At 38.0% G+C, this 21,814-nt stretch overlaps 1 protein-coding gene across 1 annotated transcript in view; it reads left to right on the top strand.

The window, feature by feature from the left end:
• The window catches only part of LOC126482334 (autophagy-related protein 2 homolog A), a 485,244-nt gene that overhangs the window by 308,514 nt on the left and 154,916 nt on the right, over positions 1-21,814 (top strand). The window contains exon 28 of the mRNA XM_050106397.1: positions 4,153-4,275. Coding sequence (XP_049962354.1) covers positions 4,153-4,275 — 123 coding nt within the window. The remainder of the gene's footprint in view (positions 1-4,152; positions 4,276-21,814) is intronic.

Raw genomic sequence — 21,814 nt, 5'->3', positions numbered from 1 at the left:
CGACAGACACACAAACAAACACAAACATACACACAAAATTCAAGCTTTCGCAACAAACTGTTGCCTCATCAGGAAAGAGGGAAGGAGAGGGAAAGACGAAAGGATGTGGGTTTTAAGGGAGAGGGTAAGGAGTCATTCCAATCCTTCCCTCTTTCCTGATGAGGCAACAGTTTGTTGCGAAAGCTTGAATTTTGTGTGTATGTTTGTGTTTGTTTGTGTGTCTGTCGACCTGCCAGCACTTTCATTTGGTAAGTCACATCATCTTTGTTTTTAGATATATTTTTCCTACGTGGAATGTTTCCCTCTATTATAACTACACTATGGAGAGGTAGACAATTTAAGAAAATTCTTTCTAGAACGAGCAGAAACTAGCAAAATACACAAAGCAATCACTCATATAAATACATCGGCTACACCACTGCAATTTCATAACCACTTCTACAACCCTTTAGATCACATAACATCAACAGATATGAGGAAAGTAAATTGGAAAAAGAAAACACTAAATGGCAAGCACCCGTATCATCTAACACAGCCACACATCGATCAAGACGCATCCAACACATGGCTAAGAAAAGGCAATATATACAGTGAGACGGAAGGATTTATGATTGCAGTACAGGATCAAACAATTAACACCAGATATTACAGTAAGCATATTATTAAAGATCCCAATACCACAACAGATAAATGCAGACTTTGCAAACAACAAATAGAAACAGTAGATCACATCACAAGCGGGTGTACAATACTAGCAAATACAGAATACCCCAGAAGACATGACAATGTAGCAAAAATAATACATCAACAGCTTGCCTTACAACATAAACTTATAAAACAACACGTTCCCACATACAAGTATGCACCACAAAATGTACCGGAGAATGATGAATACAAATTATACTGGAACAGAACTGTTATAACAGATAAAACACCACCACATAACAAACCTGACATCATACTCACCAATAAAAAGAAGAAATTAACACAACTAATCAAAATATCCATACCCAATACAACAAATATACAAAAGAAAACAGGAGAAAAAATTGAAAAATACATCCAACTGGCTGAGGAAGTCAAGAACATGTGGCATCAGGATAAAGTTGACATTATACCAATTATACTGTCAACTACAGGAGTCATACCACACAATATCCACCAGTACATCAATGCAATACAGCTACATCCAAACTTATATATACAACTACAGAAATCCGTAATTATTGATACATGTTCAATTACCCGAAAGTTCCTAAATGCAATATAACATATACCGTACAGTTAAAAGGAAGTCACGCTTGATCAAGGTCCGCGTTACTTTCCATTTTTGACCAGACATAACGTCTGAGAAAAGAATGAAATAATAATGACAATAATTATGACATTAATAACAATAATCACAGTGGCAGATAAAAGGAGGATTTATAGGTCTACAAAATAGATGTTTACTGACATAGTGAGTTTTGGGAAAAGGAAATTAAGGGGGATTATATCAGCTAAGAATGCTGGCAGATGAGGAAGATCAGTTTTGGAAAGAGGGATGTACAAGGGTAATGAATGCATACAGGAACAATGATAATCTTATTGGTACTTTAGCAGATGTACGACTACCTGTTCTCTGAAGGTGGAGATGTTCAGTGCTCTATGTAATGCTGGAGGTTGTTCCAGAGCTGGGTTCCTGCTGTTGGGGACTTCGAGAAGCTAGCTGAACGATGGAGTGCTACAGAAAATATTTTGCACTGATGGGCCCAGGTGTTCATGCTGTGTTGTTCAGACAAGAGTGTTAAGGTCGAGGAGAGATATGAGGGATAGTGTTCATTGATAAGACAGTAGAGAAGACAGGGGGCATAGAAAACTCCGCCCTTGTCTGCACGTAGCCAGGGTAGCTGTACATATGATGATGAAATGTGCTCGAAGAGTTGAACATCACAGACATAATTAACACTGGCATTTGTAACCAGTTGCAGGTGCCTTGAGCTTCGTGCAAAAGTCCTTGAAGGATAACATCCCTGTAATCAATAATTGAAAGTATAAGTGTTTGTTTAAGTTTCTTTTTCAGGCCAAGAGAGAAGATCTTTTTCTAGTTTTGTAGGGCATGGAGAGATGCTGATGCCTTTTTGTACATTACTGTTACATGTTCCGTTCAATTTAGATTTTCATCTATTGTTACTCATAGACTCTTGGTGAAGGAGAGAGGTTGATATTTATCCCATGTAGGCTTAAAGGTGGCTGTCTTTATGTGTCTGTACGATCCCTAATTTCTCTTACCTTGTCTTCATGGTCCTTACACTATATGTACATTGGTGAGAGAATAATCATTCTACAGTGAGCCACAAATACCTGTTCTCGAGATGTTGTAGACAGTGTTCATGAAAAGAATGTTATCTTCCTTCCAGAGATTGTCATTTGAGTTTACGAAGCATCTGCATAATATTCATTTGTGAATTGAACTTACTGGTAACAAATCTAGCAGCACGCCTCTAAATTGCTTCAATGTCTTCATTTAATCTGACATGATGGGTGTACCAAACACTCGAGCAGTACTCACGAATGAGTCACATTAGTGTTCTGTACATATTTCCCTTTGTAGTGCAACTATACTATTCTAAAATTCTCCTAATAAACTGAAATCAACCATTCACCCTCCCTTCACTACCATATCTACTTGCTCATGCCGCTTCATATCACTTTGCAATCTTCATCATAGATATTTACTTTGATGTGACTGTCAGCAGCACACCACTAATTCTGTATTAAATATAACAGACTTCTTTTTCCTACCAATCTGCCTTAACTTACATTTTCCACATTTAGAGCAAGCTGTTGTCCATCACACCAAATAGAAATTCTGTATGAGACATCCTCTATCCTTCTGCAGTCACTCAATGATGATACATTCCCTTTTACTATAGCATCATCAGCAAAAACTTGCAGATTGCTGCTGACCCTATTAGTCAGATCATTTGTGTGTATAGAGAACAAGATTAGTTCTGTCACACTTCTCTGGGGTGCTCTTGACAGTATCTGTGTCTCTGATAGTGGTATAATAGTATTTTAACTCTTGATAACAGGAAAACAGGACTGAAAGTGCTGAAGAAGTTTTTCGTCTTATAGGCTTATTTGGTAAAGTGCTCCTTCATATTCTTTTGATAAGACTTCTCTAAACATTGAATCGTACATTTTGTATATGTGTGTGTTTGTGTGTGTGTGTGTGTGTGGGGGGGAGGGGGGGGGGTGTAAACTTCAACCACTATGATCAGACAAACCAGTTACTGCCACTTTAACATCATTGAAGGCTGAAGGCATTTGGGTCTGTCAACAAGTAGATGTTAGCTATTGCACTATTCAACATAATGATAACTAACCTTTGAAGCTTGGGACTTGGCTCCAACATGTGGGTGTGCATCCACTTAACTAAAAACACTAATTGGGTGATAGTTATTGCCAAAATAGCTCTCGACTGTCTTTCACATTCCTATGTCATAAGTAATAGCTATTAGTAAGATGCTATTGGCTGTTTTACAATCTTTTCCTTTCTGACGTAAACTTGTAGCTTACACCTGCTTCTAAACATGGGTGTTCCAGATGTTTCTTTCTTCCCACAGTCTCAGAATCACTTACTCTTCCATAATTATAAAGTAATGGTCCTCCAGAATTTGTTGATTCCCAAGAACATAATTGACAAGAAACACTTGCTGACTAAATTCTTCATTCTCTCTCTCTCTCTCTCTCTCTCTCTCTCTCTCTCTCTCTGTGTGTGTGTGTGTGTGTGTGTGTGTGTGTGTGTGTGTGTGTGTGTGTGTGTTTTAATCTCTGTAAATTACCTGCATTTCTTACTCTTGATGCTAAGACCATAAACCTATGAACTACAAACAGCTTACAGACAATGTCCTTCAATTTCTGTTACCTTATGTGCAAAAAGAAATATTTTTGTAGACCTAACCATGCAGTTGCAGGGAAAAAGCATCATAACTGTCATTAAGTAATGATTCTAACAGTGATGAGGAGGCACTAGCTGTCACATATGATATTCATGTCTTCAGTCTCTTACACCTTAAATGCAAGGCAGTGCATCTTTTGGAAATGTGTGTAGGTTATCTTTTGCATAGACTTCACTACTTACACCAAACAACCTTTTTATTTTTTCAGGTGAAGTTCATCAGCAAAACTCCAGTTCTTGGTAGCCCTAAATCTAGTCCACATATGACCTGGCAGACACGTGGTGGACCATGTCGACGCCATGATGTCCTGATGGAGCTCCAGCTAAACAAGGTGTCTGTATATGCAAACTGTTGTGAAGTTTTAAGTTTTGTTTCATCTCAGATTCAAAATGGGAAGATAAAGATACTCAAGTATTTGTGGAATCATTGACTAAATTAGATACCAAAGTCACTCTTTTTATATGTGGTTCACTAATTTAGAACCTTAACTACTTTGAGGTTACTTTTCATGTGTCACTTGTTGGACAGCAGGTTAATTAGATTTGCCATCATCAGGTGCCTGAAAACTATATTTTGCACTCAGCCAGAAAGTGATGGAGAACATACTGACCATAATTTCCAGTCTGCAAGTCCACATTAATCTTTGTACACACAGAAATAAAATGTTCCTACTTGCTGTTTACTCAGCAGGATCAGGACACTATCACTGTAAATAATAGTTTAGAGTTTTAAGTGATAGATATATTCAGTAAAAGTTTACACACAAAATATATAGTAATGTCTCAATAATAATAATAATAATAATAATAATAATAATAATAATAGTAATAATAATAATGATAAATGTCACTATTGGAAACAGCGCTGTTAGCAGTTCAGAGGTGACCTCTACAGTAAGTTCCAGGTAAAATGGTCTATCACCCTGACTTCTAATCACCAAAAGTTAATTGCTCACCTTAAAAGTGGAAAATAATCTTGGCACTTGCCATGGGGTTTTGTCAACATTAACGGGCAGCACAGGAGCAGTTACTTTCATGAAAACTAAGCAATCCAGGATGGTGTACAATCTTTGTGAGTTCACTTCCTATTTTTACCAAAATTGCTTTTGGTAGCTATCCAGCTGTGACATCATCCAAGGCACAGCACTCGCAAGTGTTTGACTGATTCAGACAGATTGATATCTCAGTGTGAGTGTCTTCTCACTGCCTCTCTGGTCATGTTTGTATATTTGCCCAGTGGTTTGCGGCACAGAACATCTGCTGCCAACCACTCTAGGCACAGGCAGCAGCATCTAAATGGCCGCTTTCTAGGACATGTATTAATTAATGTCTCTGACATTTAATAGTTTACAATTTTCTTAATTTTATATGAATGGGGTTAAGTTTGCTTTAGTTACTAAAAAAAGTTTTAGCTCGACTGCATTTAAACTTTGACTGCTAGAATTTTTAGAACAGAACCTACAGGAGAACATGACCTCAGAACTGCCTCTTTTGAGATTGCTCGTAATGATTGTTATTTACATTGAAGACTTGAAACTTCGTACAGCTACATTATTTAATGAATACTATCAAGTGCAGTAATTAGAACTTTCTATTAACAAATACAAATTATCCTTAATCTGATAAGAATAGGGACATTTTTGTTCCAAATTTAGTTTTAAGCGAATAATAATGGAGTCACATAGTTAATGTTTTTGTATCAAACTGAGGCTACATATGAAATTTCACATTTCTGAGTCGAATATTTAGCACCTTCTGTTTTTTTTAAAAATGCCGATTTTGACCAAAATGTTGCTCCAATCGTGCAACTTTTAATCAGGACATACATTTGCACATTCTGAACAATTTTGAACTTTCTAACTTCATTATTTAGTGCCACACATTTTTTTGAATAATATATTCAGAAAAACATATTCATGAGATTGTTCTCAGACTTCACTGTGTTAACATTAATATACTGAAGCATACACTGACAAAGTTGGAAAAAGCTATTTTAATTTTTAATTTCACTCCTAGATTATCTTGCAATATTTTGATGCTACGCACACGCAGTATGATGATGTGGTGCAAGTAGTAGTGAATTGGAGTAAGTCACACCACACTCACAAACCACTGTATCTCTCACAGTCATGCAGCACCTGTTTTGCCACATCACCCCCTATTTTTTAGTGTGAAAAGAATTATTTTTGAACAAAATTTAACATTAGAAACAAGTGATGTTACTATAGCTGACCTTTTTGCTGACACCTTTTAAATGAAACTGGTTTTTGCGAAATTTTCTTTAATATTACACCCACAAAAGTAACCATATATAGAAAAATGCTTTTCAGTACTCTCATTAAATACAACCATAAGCACTGTTGTGTGTGTCCTTTCGCACCGCTTTCAATAAAACATTTAAGGTAGAGGATGGTAAATTTTTATGTATGGCATTCTCCATAATACTCTATTTCCAAAAGGGAAAGGGGGAGAGTCACTGTTGTATGTGTCCTTCTCGGTTCGTTCTCCAAGACAGTTTGTAGGCTGCCTTTCATGGTGCCTCCATGTCCCTGAGAAACAGGTAACATAGCCTAAGCTTCTGTTCTCAACTTGCATCTAAGGGAGGATAAAATACGTTCTGTGTTCTATTATCCTTCTGGAATTTAAATAAACAATTTAGAAGTTAGCAGAAAATTTTTATTTTTAAAATTTTACTATTTGGAAAATTGTTATTAACTTTTGCAAAATGATTATTGACAACAAGTTACTTCAGAAAATCTGTACTTCATTATTAAGCTTTAATCACAAACTGTTGCAAATTTTTTTATATGTAAACCATAGCTCTTATGCTCTGAAAGTCAGCATAGGTTTTTAGATAGTCACATTTTGGGCTAGTCTGCAATTTATTTCATTACACTAGATGTTGCTTTACTTATAAAATTGAGTAACCTTTGTAAGTTCTGTCTTCATGTGGCTCTATTATCATAGGGATTAGTATGCTAAAGTAGTCATTTGTTCAAGAGCAGCCACTTTGCTTTGTTACACACAGTTAAAAAGCTGTTATGTTATACTATACCAATACTCTACAATCTTTGTTTCTTAACACATTTCTTTATCTATATTGTTGTCTGTATGTGTTAATATTTATCTGTTAAATGACTATCTGCCTTAAGCAAGATTATGCATTTCTCTACCTTTTTATGCAACATGATGGAATTCCTCCCAAATGTTCCATTATTTTACCATTTATGTTAACCTACTGACTTCATTACTCCTATTTCTGCGTATTTTCATGTATTTCGACACTTCTTTCTGCCTTTTTCTTTGTCAGCCCACTGATCTCATTATTTACATGTATTGTTGGTGTGATCCTCACACCACTTACACCCATATTCCTTTAATTATTATCAAAACACTTTGGCTTGCCTCTAGTTGCTCCATTTTAATACCCCGTCTTACTTACAGACAATCTTGCGTCCAGCTGAAAATTATTTATTTATGCAGAATTTATGGTTTCAGATTTTAGAAATTTTTGGCTTCAATTACTTCTATTACTGCGAAGTATCTGTATTTTACTGTTACTAATCCTTTTTGTGGATCTCATTTATTATTTATTTACTTCAGCCATTATTTTTCTATCATTGGTGCTCAAAAGTTACCCATTGTTATTTTAACATTTAGAATTTCCTATTGCAAGCTACCTCTCATATTCTCTTATAAGTCATCATTCAGGCATGGTCATTTTCAGGAATCATTCTTACCTACTTGGAAGACATTACAAACTAATAGCATATGCACAACATTAAGTCATGTATTCTTTACTTACTACAGAAGAGAATGAAACTTGAAATGGAAAAATAGTTTCATCCAGCTAGGACTGCACAGGACACCAAACTGTTTATCTGCCAGATAGTGGCAGACTCCCTGCAGAATCTAGCTACTGCGAGTTTTGAAAGACTTCAGATCTTCAATGTTTCGTAGAACTAGTGCTTTTTTACTTTTCGGGTGTACTAAATATGTATGCATTTGCGTGAGGCATATATTATCCTGAGTGGCCCTTGATAAACATGCATAAACTTCTCTGTTTCCGCAGAAATTCTCATGGCTTTTTCTTTAGTTTTGACTAACACTAGTTCACCAGTGTTAAAACTAGTGGTGGAAGATTTTGCATCATGCCTTCTTTTTCTATCCAAGGTTCTTTTACATATGTTTGCCCTAGCCTGCACCATCTTCCCATCTATAGAACTCTGAGACAGGACTGGAAAATCACCCATGTTTGGAAGGATGTTATGGGGTACCTGATGAAAAATTAGTTCACAAGGAGCAAACCCTGTTGTGTCATGTATAATGTTGTTGATGATTTCTTCAAAGTTTTTGATATGATCAGCCCAAGTAGAATGCTTCCTGCCAAAATTAGTTCTATATAATCTGTTTCCTCATGCATAACCCTCTCACTCATATTTCTCCGTGAAAAGTATGCCGTGATCCTTATATGGTGATTTGGTCTTTTCAAGACATGCTTTAAATTTTCCATATACAATTTATGGACCATTATCTCATAAGAGACATTTAGGTTTGCCAATCTTTACAAAATAGTAGCAGTAGCTCCCTTTATCAGATATAGTTTGACATACTTACTAAAACCATCAATCACCACTAAAACCATCAATCACCACAAAAACTTCAGTACATCCTCCTTTAGATGTTGCGAGGGGGCCAAAAAAATTGACAGCACTTAATTCCAGGGGTTCACTTGGTTCCACATTAGGCAAAATGGCGGACGATGTGGAAACGTGAGTGGAGAATGCTCTGAAAACCTTATCAAACATCGCACAAGTAGGAGGAAGAAAAAGAAGAAGAAAATGAAGGCTACACTTTGGTCGAAAGGAGAAGACGCAGGGAACGACATCAAGAGGGGAGAGGAAGCAATGAATGTCCCTTCGTGTTGGGGAGAATGCACCCAACAGGATTGGGGCTTCGAGCAGGAGAGCGAACCGCCTGACTTTATGTGGGCAATTCATCAAGACACCACAAAGGAGGAAATCATCAGACACCCCAATGGACTGGGAATAGCAGGAAAAATCGAGTGTGATGAGCTGAAAACAAAGGGTCGCCTAAAGACCTTCAAAATTGGGGTGCCTTTTGGCTGCTGCGAACAAGCCATACAGCCAGAACTGTGGCCAACAGGAGTGCTGGTGAGATAGTACCTTTTCCGGAGTAAGAGAACGGAAGCCGCCAGGTTGTAACACCATTCACAACAAACTCAGATTAAAAACATTAAACTGGAATATTGAAGGTCTTAGCACAGCAATAGTGCACGTCCAAGATAATTTCTTCAGACCTTATGATATAGTGTTCCTGACAGAAAAGTTCCTTACAGAAGACTATAACAAAGTAAACACGCATTACACGATCAGTGTTATGGCGGAACAAGGTCCAAAGGGCAGCACTAAGGGTGGCATCACATGTCTCATCACAAAAATTTAATCTCCCTTCTCAGTCTCCCACAAAGCAAGACACTTTCTAGTAGTAAGGACCGTCATCTGTGTTCTTATATGTGTGTGCTCTCAGCCTGAGCTCACAGCAGTAAATATTATAGAGGAAATCAGTTTGTGCTTGGATACTACCGATCGGGACGACCAACTCAAATTGGCAGGAGGCCTGAATTGACGTGTGGACACCCCTTCACAGAAAACGACAGATGTCATGAACTACTTGGAAGAGGAAGGCTTTGCAACACTTGTCAGTAACAAAGCAATCCACACTTATTTCTGTCATAACGGTGCAAGCAGAATTGGCCTCATATTATGAACTCCAAACTTAAATAACTAGAACAACACATCATCCTGGAAGTTGTAAAGAAACTGGTTCTCTACTTAAAAAACGTGCAGAATCTTATGTAAGACCAATAAGACGTCAATTTTAATCTATGCCAATGTTTATGTAATAAAAAAAAAATGGGTAATTCAGTACAATTATTATATAGATGCGGTAGATCACTTTAATGGGGCCAAATGAACAATCAAAGTCAATATAATTCCAGTAAACCTGCAAAGTAAAAACAAATTATTGTAGGGGCCTACATAGACATCGCGCATCTGCTAGATGGCCACGAAATACAGCCAATGAGAAAATAGGTGCAGTTTTCAAGCAGTAATGGCGGACAGCATCAGCTGGTAATATACGTAATTTTATGGCAGCTAATTTTACTACACACACACACACACACATATATATATATATATATATATATATATATATATATATATGTCTGAGAAGAATTTTGAAAGAAAAGTATTAATTGAACTTTAATTTGGCGGGTTTTCAACACTGTCAACAAGACGAAATAATGGAAAGAATATTTATTGGGACTAAACAAAATTGAGACATTGTGACAGTATTTTTAAAATAGTTAATTTAACTGCAATTGTCCTTAATTTTGAAATGAGAGAGAGTGTAATAATTTTCTTTTAATGTCTTAACTGCTGCTGCAGGCAGTGCAATGACGTCAGCGGTGGTCTGCGCAGACGATGTGTGAAGTTAATCCTGGTTCGTGGCGTGAAGATAATGATGGACCCTCCTGTTTCATTAGTACTCTAGTTACGGTGGTGGCCCACATCTCCGTTGTAGTCGAATTAGCTGGCAGCACTGGCGCAATAATATTAGTTCCAGTATGCACATTGTCATTGCGCGCGCGGCGTTTTATTATTAAAGGTTTATTAATCGCGCGGTGCGAGTAGATTGGAATTATGCAACGTTTTTAGCGTTTAAGATATATATCCGGTTAATGCAGATACTTCGTACAGTTCTTTCACTGTTGCCACAGGAAAACAGTCACATGTGTTTTTCACTATAACAGTCCTTTAAACATCAGTTCAATTACGTCGTCGTCTTTAAGACAGTTTGGACGATATAATAAATGTTTCTTGATAAAATCACAGCACTGTTCTTTTACTTAACATTTTGGTTTGGTCCACTTTCACGCAATTCTAACAGTTAGTGTCTCCACACGACAATGGTGTCTGGTTCATGGCTAATTGTCACTAGTTCACACATTTCGTAAAATTGTCACCGCAAACACTCGATATACTTTTCAGGTTTTGCTGTTCACTTAATAATGCACGATTTCCTATTAATACAGCGGACACACTATAATTAATTGTTTCTCCACGTATCACCGTCTTTCACGACGAAATTTGCAACGTTTTACACCCGCGAACCGACCACGATACCAAAACCACTCGCACGCTCTCTAACGATAGTCGTTCGCTCTCTCTCTCTGACACAATACTTCTCCAAGCCTAACCAAAGATTTACAAAGCATATAGAACCAGAACATTCATATTCGTACAATATAAAATATAAAACAGTAGCAAAATGAATGAAGAAACAATGTGACATATTAATAAATAAAGAATAGTTGAAATAAATGATACATATGTACTATGACAAGGTAATGCACAAAAGAAAAAAAAATATATTATCGACTTTTGGGGAAAGTAATGTCTTTACAAAGTGGAAAGGAAACACCTACCAGTGGAAATATCACTACAACTAGAGAACACAGTAAAAAAGAGGCCTAAAAATCCAGTAAAACTAAGCAGGAAGGCAGACATATCAGCACTGGGCATTGCACAAGGAGAGAATTTCAGTGAAGCAGCATCATGGATAGAAGGACTCATCCTAAAGACAACTCACACAGTAGACATCGCAAAACGGAAAGCTAAACCGTGGTTCAACAAGGAATGTTACGAAATCAGACAGAGAGTCATCAATGCCATGCATATAGCCAGAAAAACTCAATCACGGGATGACTTGGACCGCTATGGTAAGCTGAGGAGAGAGTATAGAACCAAGATTAAGGAAGCGCAAAGGGTATTCTAGGAGGAAGAGTAAAAATGTGTAATAGAATCAGCGAGACAGAGACCGAAGCAGCTACATGGGTAGCACATTACTTGTGGCGTGCACATGGTTTTTTTTAGATTAGTTTCCTCCCCGTGGGAAACAAACCACTGGCCTGAAAAATTACCAGTTCATGACACTGGTGTGGGTGTGCCAACTGTAAAAATTGTTAGTTCGCCTCAACAGGTCATTCCAAAGGATTTAAATATGCTTAATCTCATGTTAGCAAATTGCCGAAGTGTGTGTTGTTTGTTGCAAGATCCCCGAATTAATCTCTGAAATAGACAGTAGCAATGCCAATATTGTATTAGGTACTGAAAGCTGGTTGAAACCAGACATAAAAAGCATTGAAATTTTGAACTCAGATTGGAAGGATAGGACTGATGCTATGGGAGGTGGTGTGTTTATTGCAGTTAAAAGCTGTTTAAATGCAGTTGAGATCAATACTGGGTCGGACTGTGAAATATTCTTGATAAAGCTGTCAATCAGACAAGGACTGACCATTGTATTAGGATGTTTTTATAGACCACCAGCATATGCAGCAAACGTCGCAAAATGTTTCAGGGAAAGTCTTGAGCACATAGGAAGTAAATATCCAAATTATCCATTAGTTATAGGTGGAGACTTTAATCTAGCATCCATTGACTGGGAAAATTACACATTTATCATAGGGGGCAGAAGCAAAGATTCATGGAAAGTTATTCTGGGAGTGCTCTCAACATGCAACCTTGAGCAGTTGGTTAGAAAACCAACTCGAGATGGGAATATATTAGATATCTTGGCAACAAACAGACCTGATCTTTTTGAGGAAGTTAATCTAGAAGAAGGTATTAGTGACCATAATGTCGTTGTGGCTTCTATGCCAGTGGAAGTTGCATTGAGTTTTCTTGTTTGGGAAAGCAAGTAAAAGTGTTATTAATGAATATCTTCATAGTCAGCTCCAAGCATTCACTGCGGAACACAAAGATATTGAGCATCTTTGGTCGGAATTTAAAGGTATTGTCCACCATGTGCTAGAGAAGTATGTGCCTAGCAAAAGTATAGTGGAGGGAAAGGATCCACCATGGTACAACAAACATAATAGGAAGTGCTGAGAAAGCAGAGAATTTTGCTTGTCATTTTAAGCGTAGTCACTGCCCTGCTGACAAACAGAAATTATGCAAAATGAAAGTAGCTGTCAGAAGGACAATGAGAGTTTCTTTTAACAAATTTGAAAGCAATATTTTATCTGCAGATTCTAAAAATAGCCCCAAAAGTTTTGGTCGTACGTAAAATCTATGAACGCTACAAATAATTCAATACCTTCTCTTGCTGACAGTACGGTTAATGTAACTGATGATGATAAACAGAAGGCCGAAATTCTAAACCTAGCTTTCAAAACTCATTTACGATAGAGGACTGCAGCACCATTCCCCCTTTGAATTATTGGACAAACGCAAGGATGGCTGACATAGTGTTTAGTGTATCTGGGATTGTAAAACAGTTAAGATCCTTATACACCAGGAAGGCATCTGGCCCAGACGGTATCCCTGTAAGATTTTATGTTGACTATGCTACAAATATAGCACCATTCTTATCCATCATCTATCAGAGATCATTGGAACAGTGGAAAGTTCCACGGGACTGGAAGAAGGCCCAGGTTATAGCAATCTATAAAAAGGGTAGAAAATCGGATGCACACAATTACCGGCCAATTTCACTAACATCAATTTGTTGTAGAATCATGGAACATATTTTGTGTTCAGACATAATGACCTTTCTAAACTCTGAGAAGCTTATCTGCAGAAACCAGCATGGTTTTAGGAAACGACTCTGAGAAGCTTATCTGCAGAAACCAGCATGGTTTTAGGAAACAGCGGTCATGCGAGACACAGCTGGCATGATATACAACAGGCTCTACATATCGGCTCCCAGGTTGATGCCATATTTCTGAACTTTCGAATGGCATTCGACTCAGTTCCACACTGTCGTTTGCTACAAAAAGTGCACGCTTACAGTCTATCTGATGACAAATGCAGTTGGATAGAAAGTTTTCTAACAGACAGAGAGCAGTATGTCATCCTGAATGGGGTGACTCCAACAGAAACAAGCGTAACTCAGGTGTGCCTCAGGGCAGCGTAATAGGTCCTCTGCTTTTTACGACTTACATAAACGATCTGGTTGATGGTATTGACAGCGGCCTGAGACTGTTTGCCGATGATGCTGTAGTCTACAGGAAAGTAGTATCACACGAAAGTTGTGAACAAGTCAATGAGGATTTGCAGAAAATAAATCCATGGTGTAATGAGTGGCCGTTATCTCTCAATATTAGTAAGTGTAACCTACTGTGCATAACAAGGCAAAAATCCTCATTGTTGTATGAGTACAAAATAAATGCCCAGTCTTTGGAAGCAGTAACGTCCGTCAAGTATCTGGATGTGACTGTCCGAAATGATCTCAAATGGAGTGATCAGATTACGCAAGTAACGGGTAAGGCGAACTCTGGATTGCGGTTTATTGGTAGAATCCTGAAGCGATGCAGTCCTTCAACAAGGGAAATAGCTTACAATACGTTAGTTCGTCCAATCTTGGAGTATTGTACGTCTGTATGGGACCCTTACCAGTTGGGTCTGATTCAAGAGATTGAGAAGGTCCAAAGAACAGCGGCTAGATTCGTGACTGGTACATTTAGCCATCGCGAGAGCATTACAAATCTCATTGAAAGTTTGAAGTGGGACACACTTGCAGATAGACAGCGCACTAAACAGAAGGAGTTGCTCACTAAATTCCGAAATCCGATCTTCAGCAAGGATGTAGAGCATATATTATTACCACCAACTTTCAAATTGCCCAATGATCACCATTCAAATATAAGGGAAATAAGAGCTCGTACTGAGGCGTTCAGACAGTCGTTTTTTCCTCGCGGATCCGCGAGTGAAACAGGGGGGGGGGATTATGACTTTGGTGCGAATTGTGCCCTCCGCCACACACCGCTTGGTGGCTAGCGGAGTATATATGGAGATGGAGATATACAAGACTCTTCAGCCGAAGCAACCAAAATTCCCAGGGAACATCCCAATGGAAGTGTAGGAAAGACATTTAAGCTCAATCCTTCAGGCTAAAAACACATGCCGGCCGGCCGCACACTGACTCCAGCCCCTGTGCAGGAGACTGAAATTTTCCCAGAAGAAGAAATAATCCACACATGAAGAACAATAAAGCAAGTGGCTCAAACAACATCTACAACTGAAAACTACACTCCCTGTACTAGTGATTCCACTCACAGTGCTCCTCGATGAGTGCCTGAAATGAGGTATTGTACCAGATCAGTGGAAACATTCAAAGGTGGTGATGCTGTAGAAAGGAAACACCCTATTCAAGATCTTTACAACACTGCTGTGTATGCATCTTAGAGATATCATCGATGAGAAACTCCCTGATTCACAGTTTGGTTTCAGATGTGGGAGATCAAAGCCACAAACTGTACTGTCTCCAAACCAATATAGAAATGGTGTTAGCAAATCAAGGGGGTAAAGCTTCATGCAATTTTCATAGACTACACCACGGCATTCAACACAATCAAGAGATCCATTCTAATGAAGAAACTGGAAACTTCCTTAGGTCCAAGACATTGCCTGTTGCCAATCATTAGAGATCTTCTCACTAACAACTGGGTGGAAATACATGACGGTATAGATAAGTCCAGCCTGATACTGCAAACAGTTGGAGTGTTGCAAGGTGACCCACGGAGCCCCTTACTCTTCATCTTAGCTACGGCAGACAATAAAACCCAACAGTGTAAATGTACTCACGTATGCAGACGACATGGCATTAACCTCAGTTTCTGAGGATGATCTGCAGAAAACCTTCAGCCAGTTAGTGAACTGGGCATGAAAAACTACCTATCCTTGAATGAAGAGAAGACAGTCTCCATGACCTTCAGAAGAGGAGGAAGACATGGCACTTTCTATGTCGGAGAGACACCGCTAAAGCCAGTCATTAGTTTTACGTACCTAGAAGTTACCCTTCAGTCACAGGCAACAGTATTCACATGCCACATAAACTACAGAGCCAGCACTGCAATGAGAGCCATAAATGATATCAAGTCGATAGGCAAACTCTCCCCGAAAACAGCCCTACGACTGTTTGAACTCAGAGTTGAACCTGTTGCAATTTACGGTTTGGAAAACATACGGATTCATCCGAAGAAGACATCTCGAAAAAATAGAGAAGCTAAAGGCTACTTTCTTAAAAAGGGTGCTATGTCTCTCCAAATACACACTCTTGTGGCTTGTGTATGAATTGGCCAGAGAGCCCTTCTTCATAGAAGAGCTGTAACTGAAGCACTTACTACCAGTGATGACAGCCTAACAGGACTTATTGATGGAACTACACGAGAAGAAATTCACGTTCCTACCATCATTATTGCAGTTGTTTACATGATTGTTAGAAGACCCATTATTATTCTGCACCTGCTCCTCAACAGCAGCTACTCTTTCTACTTCCTTCAGATTCTCAGTGAACCTATCCACAGTATCTCTAGGTGTGGAAGTGATTATTTTCTGCTGATACCAAGGCAGCTGGTCACATGATAATCATTTCTGGCTTCATCTTTTCTGTGTAATGTGACAGCCTGTAACCCACCTTCTAGAAAACACTTTAACTGATTCACGACATGGAGTAAATATTTTACTACTCCAAAATTCTCGCAAAACATTGTTTTGTTTGTTGTGAGGCCAGTACTCATTAAGAAATGCAGTTTTGAACTCAGAAAGATATCTGCATCTAATTATGATGTCAGCTAATCATCACAAAGTATCTCCCGACAAATGATTCCTTATGAAAGAAATTTTCTCTCATTCTTACCGTGCATTTGGTGAAATATCTTCAAAATCATTCCAGAATTCTAATGGGTGAATTTGTCTGTCTGGATCAAAATGTAAAAATTGAGAACTTCCGATGAAAGCGGCATCAACTGAAGCAACATGCTGTACAGTAGTATAACATGAGCTACCTGAAGTTACTTTATTTTCTGTGTTAGTAATACTAGTATTTAGTTCTTCTACTTGTAGGTCTACTCCGTCCACCTGCTCAGAAAATTTTTGTCAACATCCTCAGATAATTTCCCTGTCAGATTTTACTTTCTTAACATCCTTTGAACAAGCATTTACTTTAGTAGTTACTTCTTCAAATGCTTTAGAGTAAAGTTTGAATTCATTGCCTATTTCTTTCTGACAGCCTCCCTTCCATAAGATCATCTGCATCTTTGAAATTTTTGTCAGCTTCGCCGATTTCAGTTTTAAAAGTATTATGCAATCTAGTTAGCTGTTGCCCTACTTTGACTTGCAGTTCATGGTAGTAACAATCAATTTTATAATTTAAGTTATTCAGGTTTGAGGTCATTTCATCCTTTAACTCTTTGCTGTTAGATTCAATCTTACTGTTTAGTTCTTTATGAAGATCCTTTTGTTCTATATTACTAGACTCAATCTTACTACTTAATTCTTTACTCTTTGATTCCATCTTATTGTTCAGCTCTTTACTACTCTCCTTTATTTCTTTAAAATGCACTTCTAGTTTAGAAAACAGTAATTGCATCCAGTTTGGCACCTCTACTTTGCCATTTGGCATTCCTCCAGGTTTTAAAGGAGTTTCTAGCATTCCCTGACTGATTTCATTATACAATTACACTATTAATTCTAGTTTTTCTTTTTTGACTTCAGCTTCAGTTACCTCATAATTGGAAATTGATTCTAACTTCACAGCAACATTGACATTTACCTCCGATTCTACTTTGAACAAATCATTTTCAGATTTTGGATTTATTACTTTGATGGGACCATCCTTGTTAATCGCAATTTCTAATTCTGAGGATTCGTCATCAGAGACTGGTTCCATCTTAACTTTCACATTATACTTATCATTAGATTCCATTTTAATAGCCTATGAGAAGCAATTAACAAATACTTTCAATATTCTTGACTTAACTTAATTGCTTGACCTCGACGAGCAATGCCGGCGCAGTGTACCGGCAAATGTGATGCAACGCATTGCCATCAGCAGTGGCAGCAGCTCTGTGGCAGTGAGGATGGTGACAGGTATCGTCTACTGTAGTAGCTCCAGGGGAAGCCGGGCACTGGTGAGCATGCGCAGTAGTTTGCAGATAATTTGCAGGTCCACAGGTCTCTATGATGATGCATTGTCTTCTAAACTTAGTGCCGGTGGTAGCCATGATGTAGTGTCATCTCCTCACCTCCTCCTGTCACATTCAAGGCTGCTGTGGCTAACGTCCACACTCATCAGCAAATCTTAACACTGTTATCTCATTGGTTTCAGAGTATTTCAGTTTGGTATCCTGTTAGTGCCTGCCGAGTTCCTTGTTTTGTACCAATCACTTCCACAGTTCAATTCCCTGGCTGATTAAAACCTTATGTGGGGCAGTGGGTAAAATGCTTCTCAGGGGCCATTTTGATGCTGCTACCTGTGCCTAGAATGGTTGGTAGCAGACGTTCTGTTCGGTGGTCTGCTACATCCGTGTGTAAATACAGCAGCCAGGCTGCTACTATAAGTGTTTTCAGTAAAAGTAGGAAGTGAACTCCCGAGGACTGTACACCGTCCTGAATTGCTTTTTGTGTTCTGCCTGTCATGTTGCCTAAACTGTGTTGCAAGTGGCAAGATTATTTTCCATTTTTAAGATGAGCAATTAACTTTTGGTGATTAGAAGCCAGAGTGACAGACCATTTTTACTTGGAACAGAGGTCGCCTCTGAATTGCTAATAGTGCTGTTCTGATAGGGACATTATTATCATCATTATTATTATTATTATTACAGATATTATTATAAATTGTGCGTGTGATTTTTTACAGAATATATCTATCAGTTAGAACTCAAAACTTTTATTTATAGTCATAGTTTATGTCTTGAAAGGAGGATATAAGATGAACATCAACAAAAGCAAAACAAGGATAATGGAATGTAGTCTAATTAAGTCGGGTGATGCTGAGGGAATTAGATTAGGAAATGAGACACTTAAAGTAGTAAAGGAGTTTTGCTACTTGGGGAGCAAAATAACTGATGATGGTCGAAGTAGAGAGGATATAAAATGTAGACTGGCAATGGCAAGGAAAGCGTTTCTGAAGAAGAGAAATTTGTTAACATCGAGTATAGATTTAAGTGTCAGGAAGTCGTTTCTGAAAGTATTCGTATGGAGTGTAGCCATGTATGGAAGTGAAACATGGACGATAAATAGTTTGGACAAGAAGAGAATAGAGGCTTTCGAAATGTGGTGCTACAGAAGAATGCTGAAGATTAGATGGGTAGATCACATAACTAATGAGGAAGTATTGAATAGGATTGGGGAGAAGAGAAGTTTGTGGCACAACTTGACCAGAAGAAGGGATCGGTTGGTAGGACATGTTCTGAGGCATCAAGGGATCACCAATTTAGTATTGGAGGGCAGCGTGGAGGGTAAAAATTGTAGGGGGAGACCAAGAGATGAATACACTAAGCAGATTCAGAAGGATGTAGGTTGCAGTAGGTACTGGGAGATGAAAAAGCTTGCACAGGATAGAGTAGCATGGAGAGCTGCATCAAACCAGTCTCAGGACTGAAGACCACAACAACAACAGTTTATGATCCAGCTGACTAAATAGCAAGTAGGAACATTTTCTTTCAGTGAGTACAAAGAGTACTGCGAACCTGCAGACTGGAAATTATGGCAGTATGTTCTCTATCGCTTTCTGGCTGACTGCAAAAATAGTTTTAGGCACTTGTAAATGGCAGTTTTTATCAAACAATGGAAAACCGGGATAGAGTGTAACAATATTATGAAAAGAATAGTTGCTACTCACCATTTAGTAGAGATGCTGAGTCGCAATTTGTATTAGGTATTTTACCTGCGGCCCAACAACTAGCTTCTCCATAAAATATTTGGAAATTAGCAGCATCTTTGGAAGATGATAATGGTTGGTCTCTGCCTCTTTAAACAGTAATTTGAATATTATCAATAATTTATTAGACCACATAGTGTAATACTGAGAGAAGAGGTATCTTCATAGTACAGAACTGTGTGCCAGCCATCACTCTCGTGACAGTTTTGCAAAAAGGAAGCTCTCAGTATGTACTGACACATATTTTGACTAGTGACTGTGGCAAGTTTTTTGATATTCATCAAAGAATTCAGAAGGTAAAATTTATTTTATTATTACAGTAAGTTTATGATTGATAAAATATAGTATAAGGACAAGGGTGATGTGGCAACTGTGACCAGTTCTCGTCCTCTGGCCAGCATCATAATGCAAAAATATGCTACTTGGTTGTTGCAGAGGAATAAATTATCAGTGACAATGAGGCAGCATTATCAAAGACATATCTGAAATAATGAGAATTAATCATTATTCAAATATGCACTACAGTCAAGTCCAGCTTCAGGGGCACCATGGTGATTAACATTAAAATTAACGATAATTGTCATGCTGTTTTGTTGAAAACAGTGTGCATTTAAGAAAGGGGACTGTATACATTACATATTTACTGCCATTACCCATGCAGTCATTATCAAGCAGAAAATAAGAGTGAAAATAGGAAGTGATGACATTTGACATCACCAAAATTTAGAATAGATTCACACATTTGCATTTGCTCAGTTCATCACTATCAACTCTGTCCCCTTCAAAGTAGTCCCCCTCAGTGCTTTGTGCGATTTTGGAAGCACTTGTGGAACTTTCTTTTCAATATGATGTTGAGCTACTGTTTTTGTTTTATCAGTGGTGGCAAAATGACATCCTGTTACGGTTCTCTTCAGCCTTGAGAATAGAAAGGAGTGACAGGTGGCCATGTCCGGCGAATATGATGGCTGAGGGAACATAATGATTTCGTTTTTTGCCAAGAAGTCACAAACAGTCATTGATGTGTGATCAAACTTGCCCTTCTGCCTCCCCCCCTCCCACTCTCTCTATATATCTATCTGTCTGTCTATGCTATCAATCTCTCTCCCTCTCTCTCTCTCTCTCTCTCACTCTCTCTCTCTCTCTCTCTCTCTCTCGGCTCTTCAGGCATTTTCTGTTGGGACAGTTGAGACTGTATTTTGATGTGATACCTGCATACCCATGTTTCGTCACCTGTCATAACCTTCTTTAGAAGTTCTGGATCATTGTTGGCTTCATTCACGATGTCTACATGACATAATTTGTGATTGAAATTCAACAATTTCAGAACAAACTTTTCTGCTAGTTTCTTCATGCCCAAAACAACTGAAAAAATTGCTTGGAATGAGCCGAAGGATCTGCCAGCATCATCAAAAACCTCTCTGATTGTGATTCAGTGGTTTTCCAGAACCATTTTCTTTACTTCTTCCACATTTGCATCAGTAATTGATGTGCTAGGGCATCCAGGGTGGTCATGGTCTTCAATGTCTTCTCAACCCAATTTTAAATGTTTATACCACTCATAAACTGTTGTTGTACTAATAGTAGACTTACCAAAAGCCACAGTCAACATTTTGAATACTGTACTACATTTATTCCGTTTTTCAAGCAAAATTTAATGCAAATTCTTTGAGCCATCCCTTCAAAAGTTGAATTTGTCAAGCATTTGAAAACATGTACAACATTTTTGACTGTCAACAATAAACTAAATATTCAAAACTGCTGAAAAATGCAAACATACACCAGGAACATTTGTACCAACAAGATAGGAAAAAAATGAAAATTGGACTTATAAAGCCTGCAAAATTAAAAAATTCCCATTACTTTTTGATCACATCTTGTACATTTTCTTCCGCAGTTCCCGAAACAGAATATTTGCTGTTAATTAATTGGCTTTTTCATGTTCCATGAATTGTAATAAAGTTCTCTCACTATGATGGAGAATGTGCCTTATAAGACTACCTGTATTTTTAGTATGTCTTACCACCTTTAATTAGTATGAATTAGGATAGATTATTACTTAGCACATAGAAGAGATGTTAGGATCACAGAAGTACATTTAAAAGTAGACTGTTGTATATTATT

The sequence above is a fragment of the Schistocerca serialis genome, chromosome 5, assembly GCF_023864345.2.
Source record: "Schistocerca serialis cubense isolate TAMUIC-IGC-003099 chromosome 5, iqSchSeri2.2, whole genome shotgun sequence".
In the NCBI taxonomy this organism is placed as follows: Eukaryota; Metazoa; Arthropoda; class Insecta; order Orthoptera; family Acrididae; genus Schistocerca; species Schistocerca serialis.
This window is presented reverse-complemented; position numbering and strand designations above follow the sequence as displayed.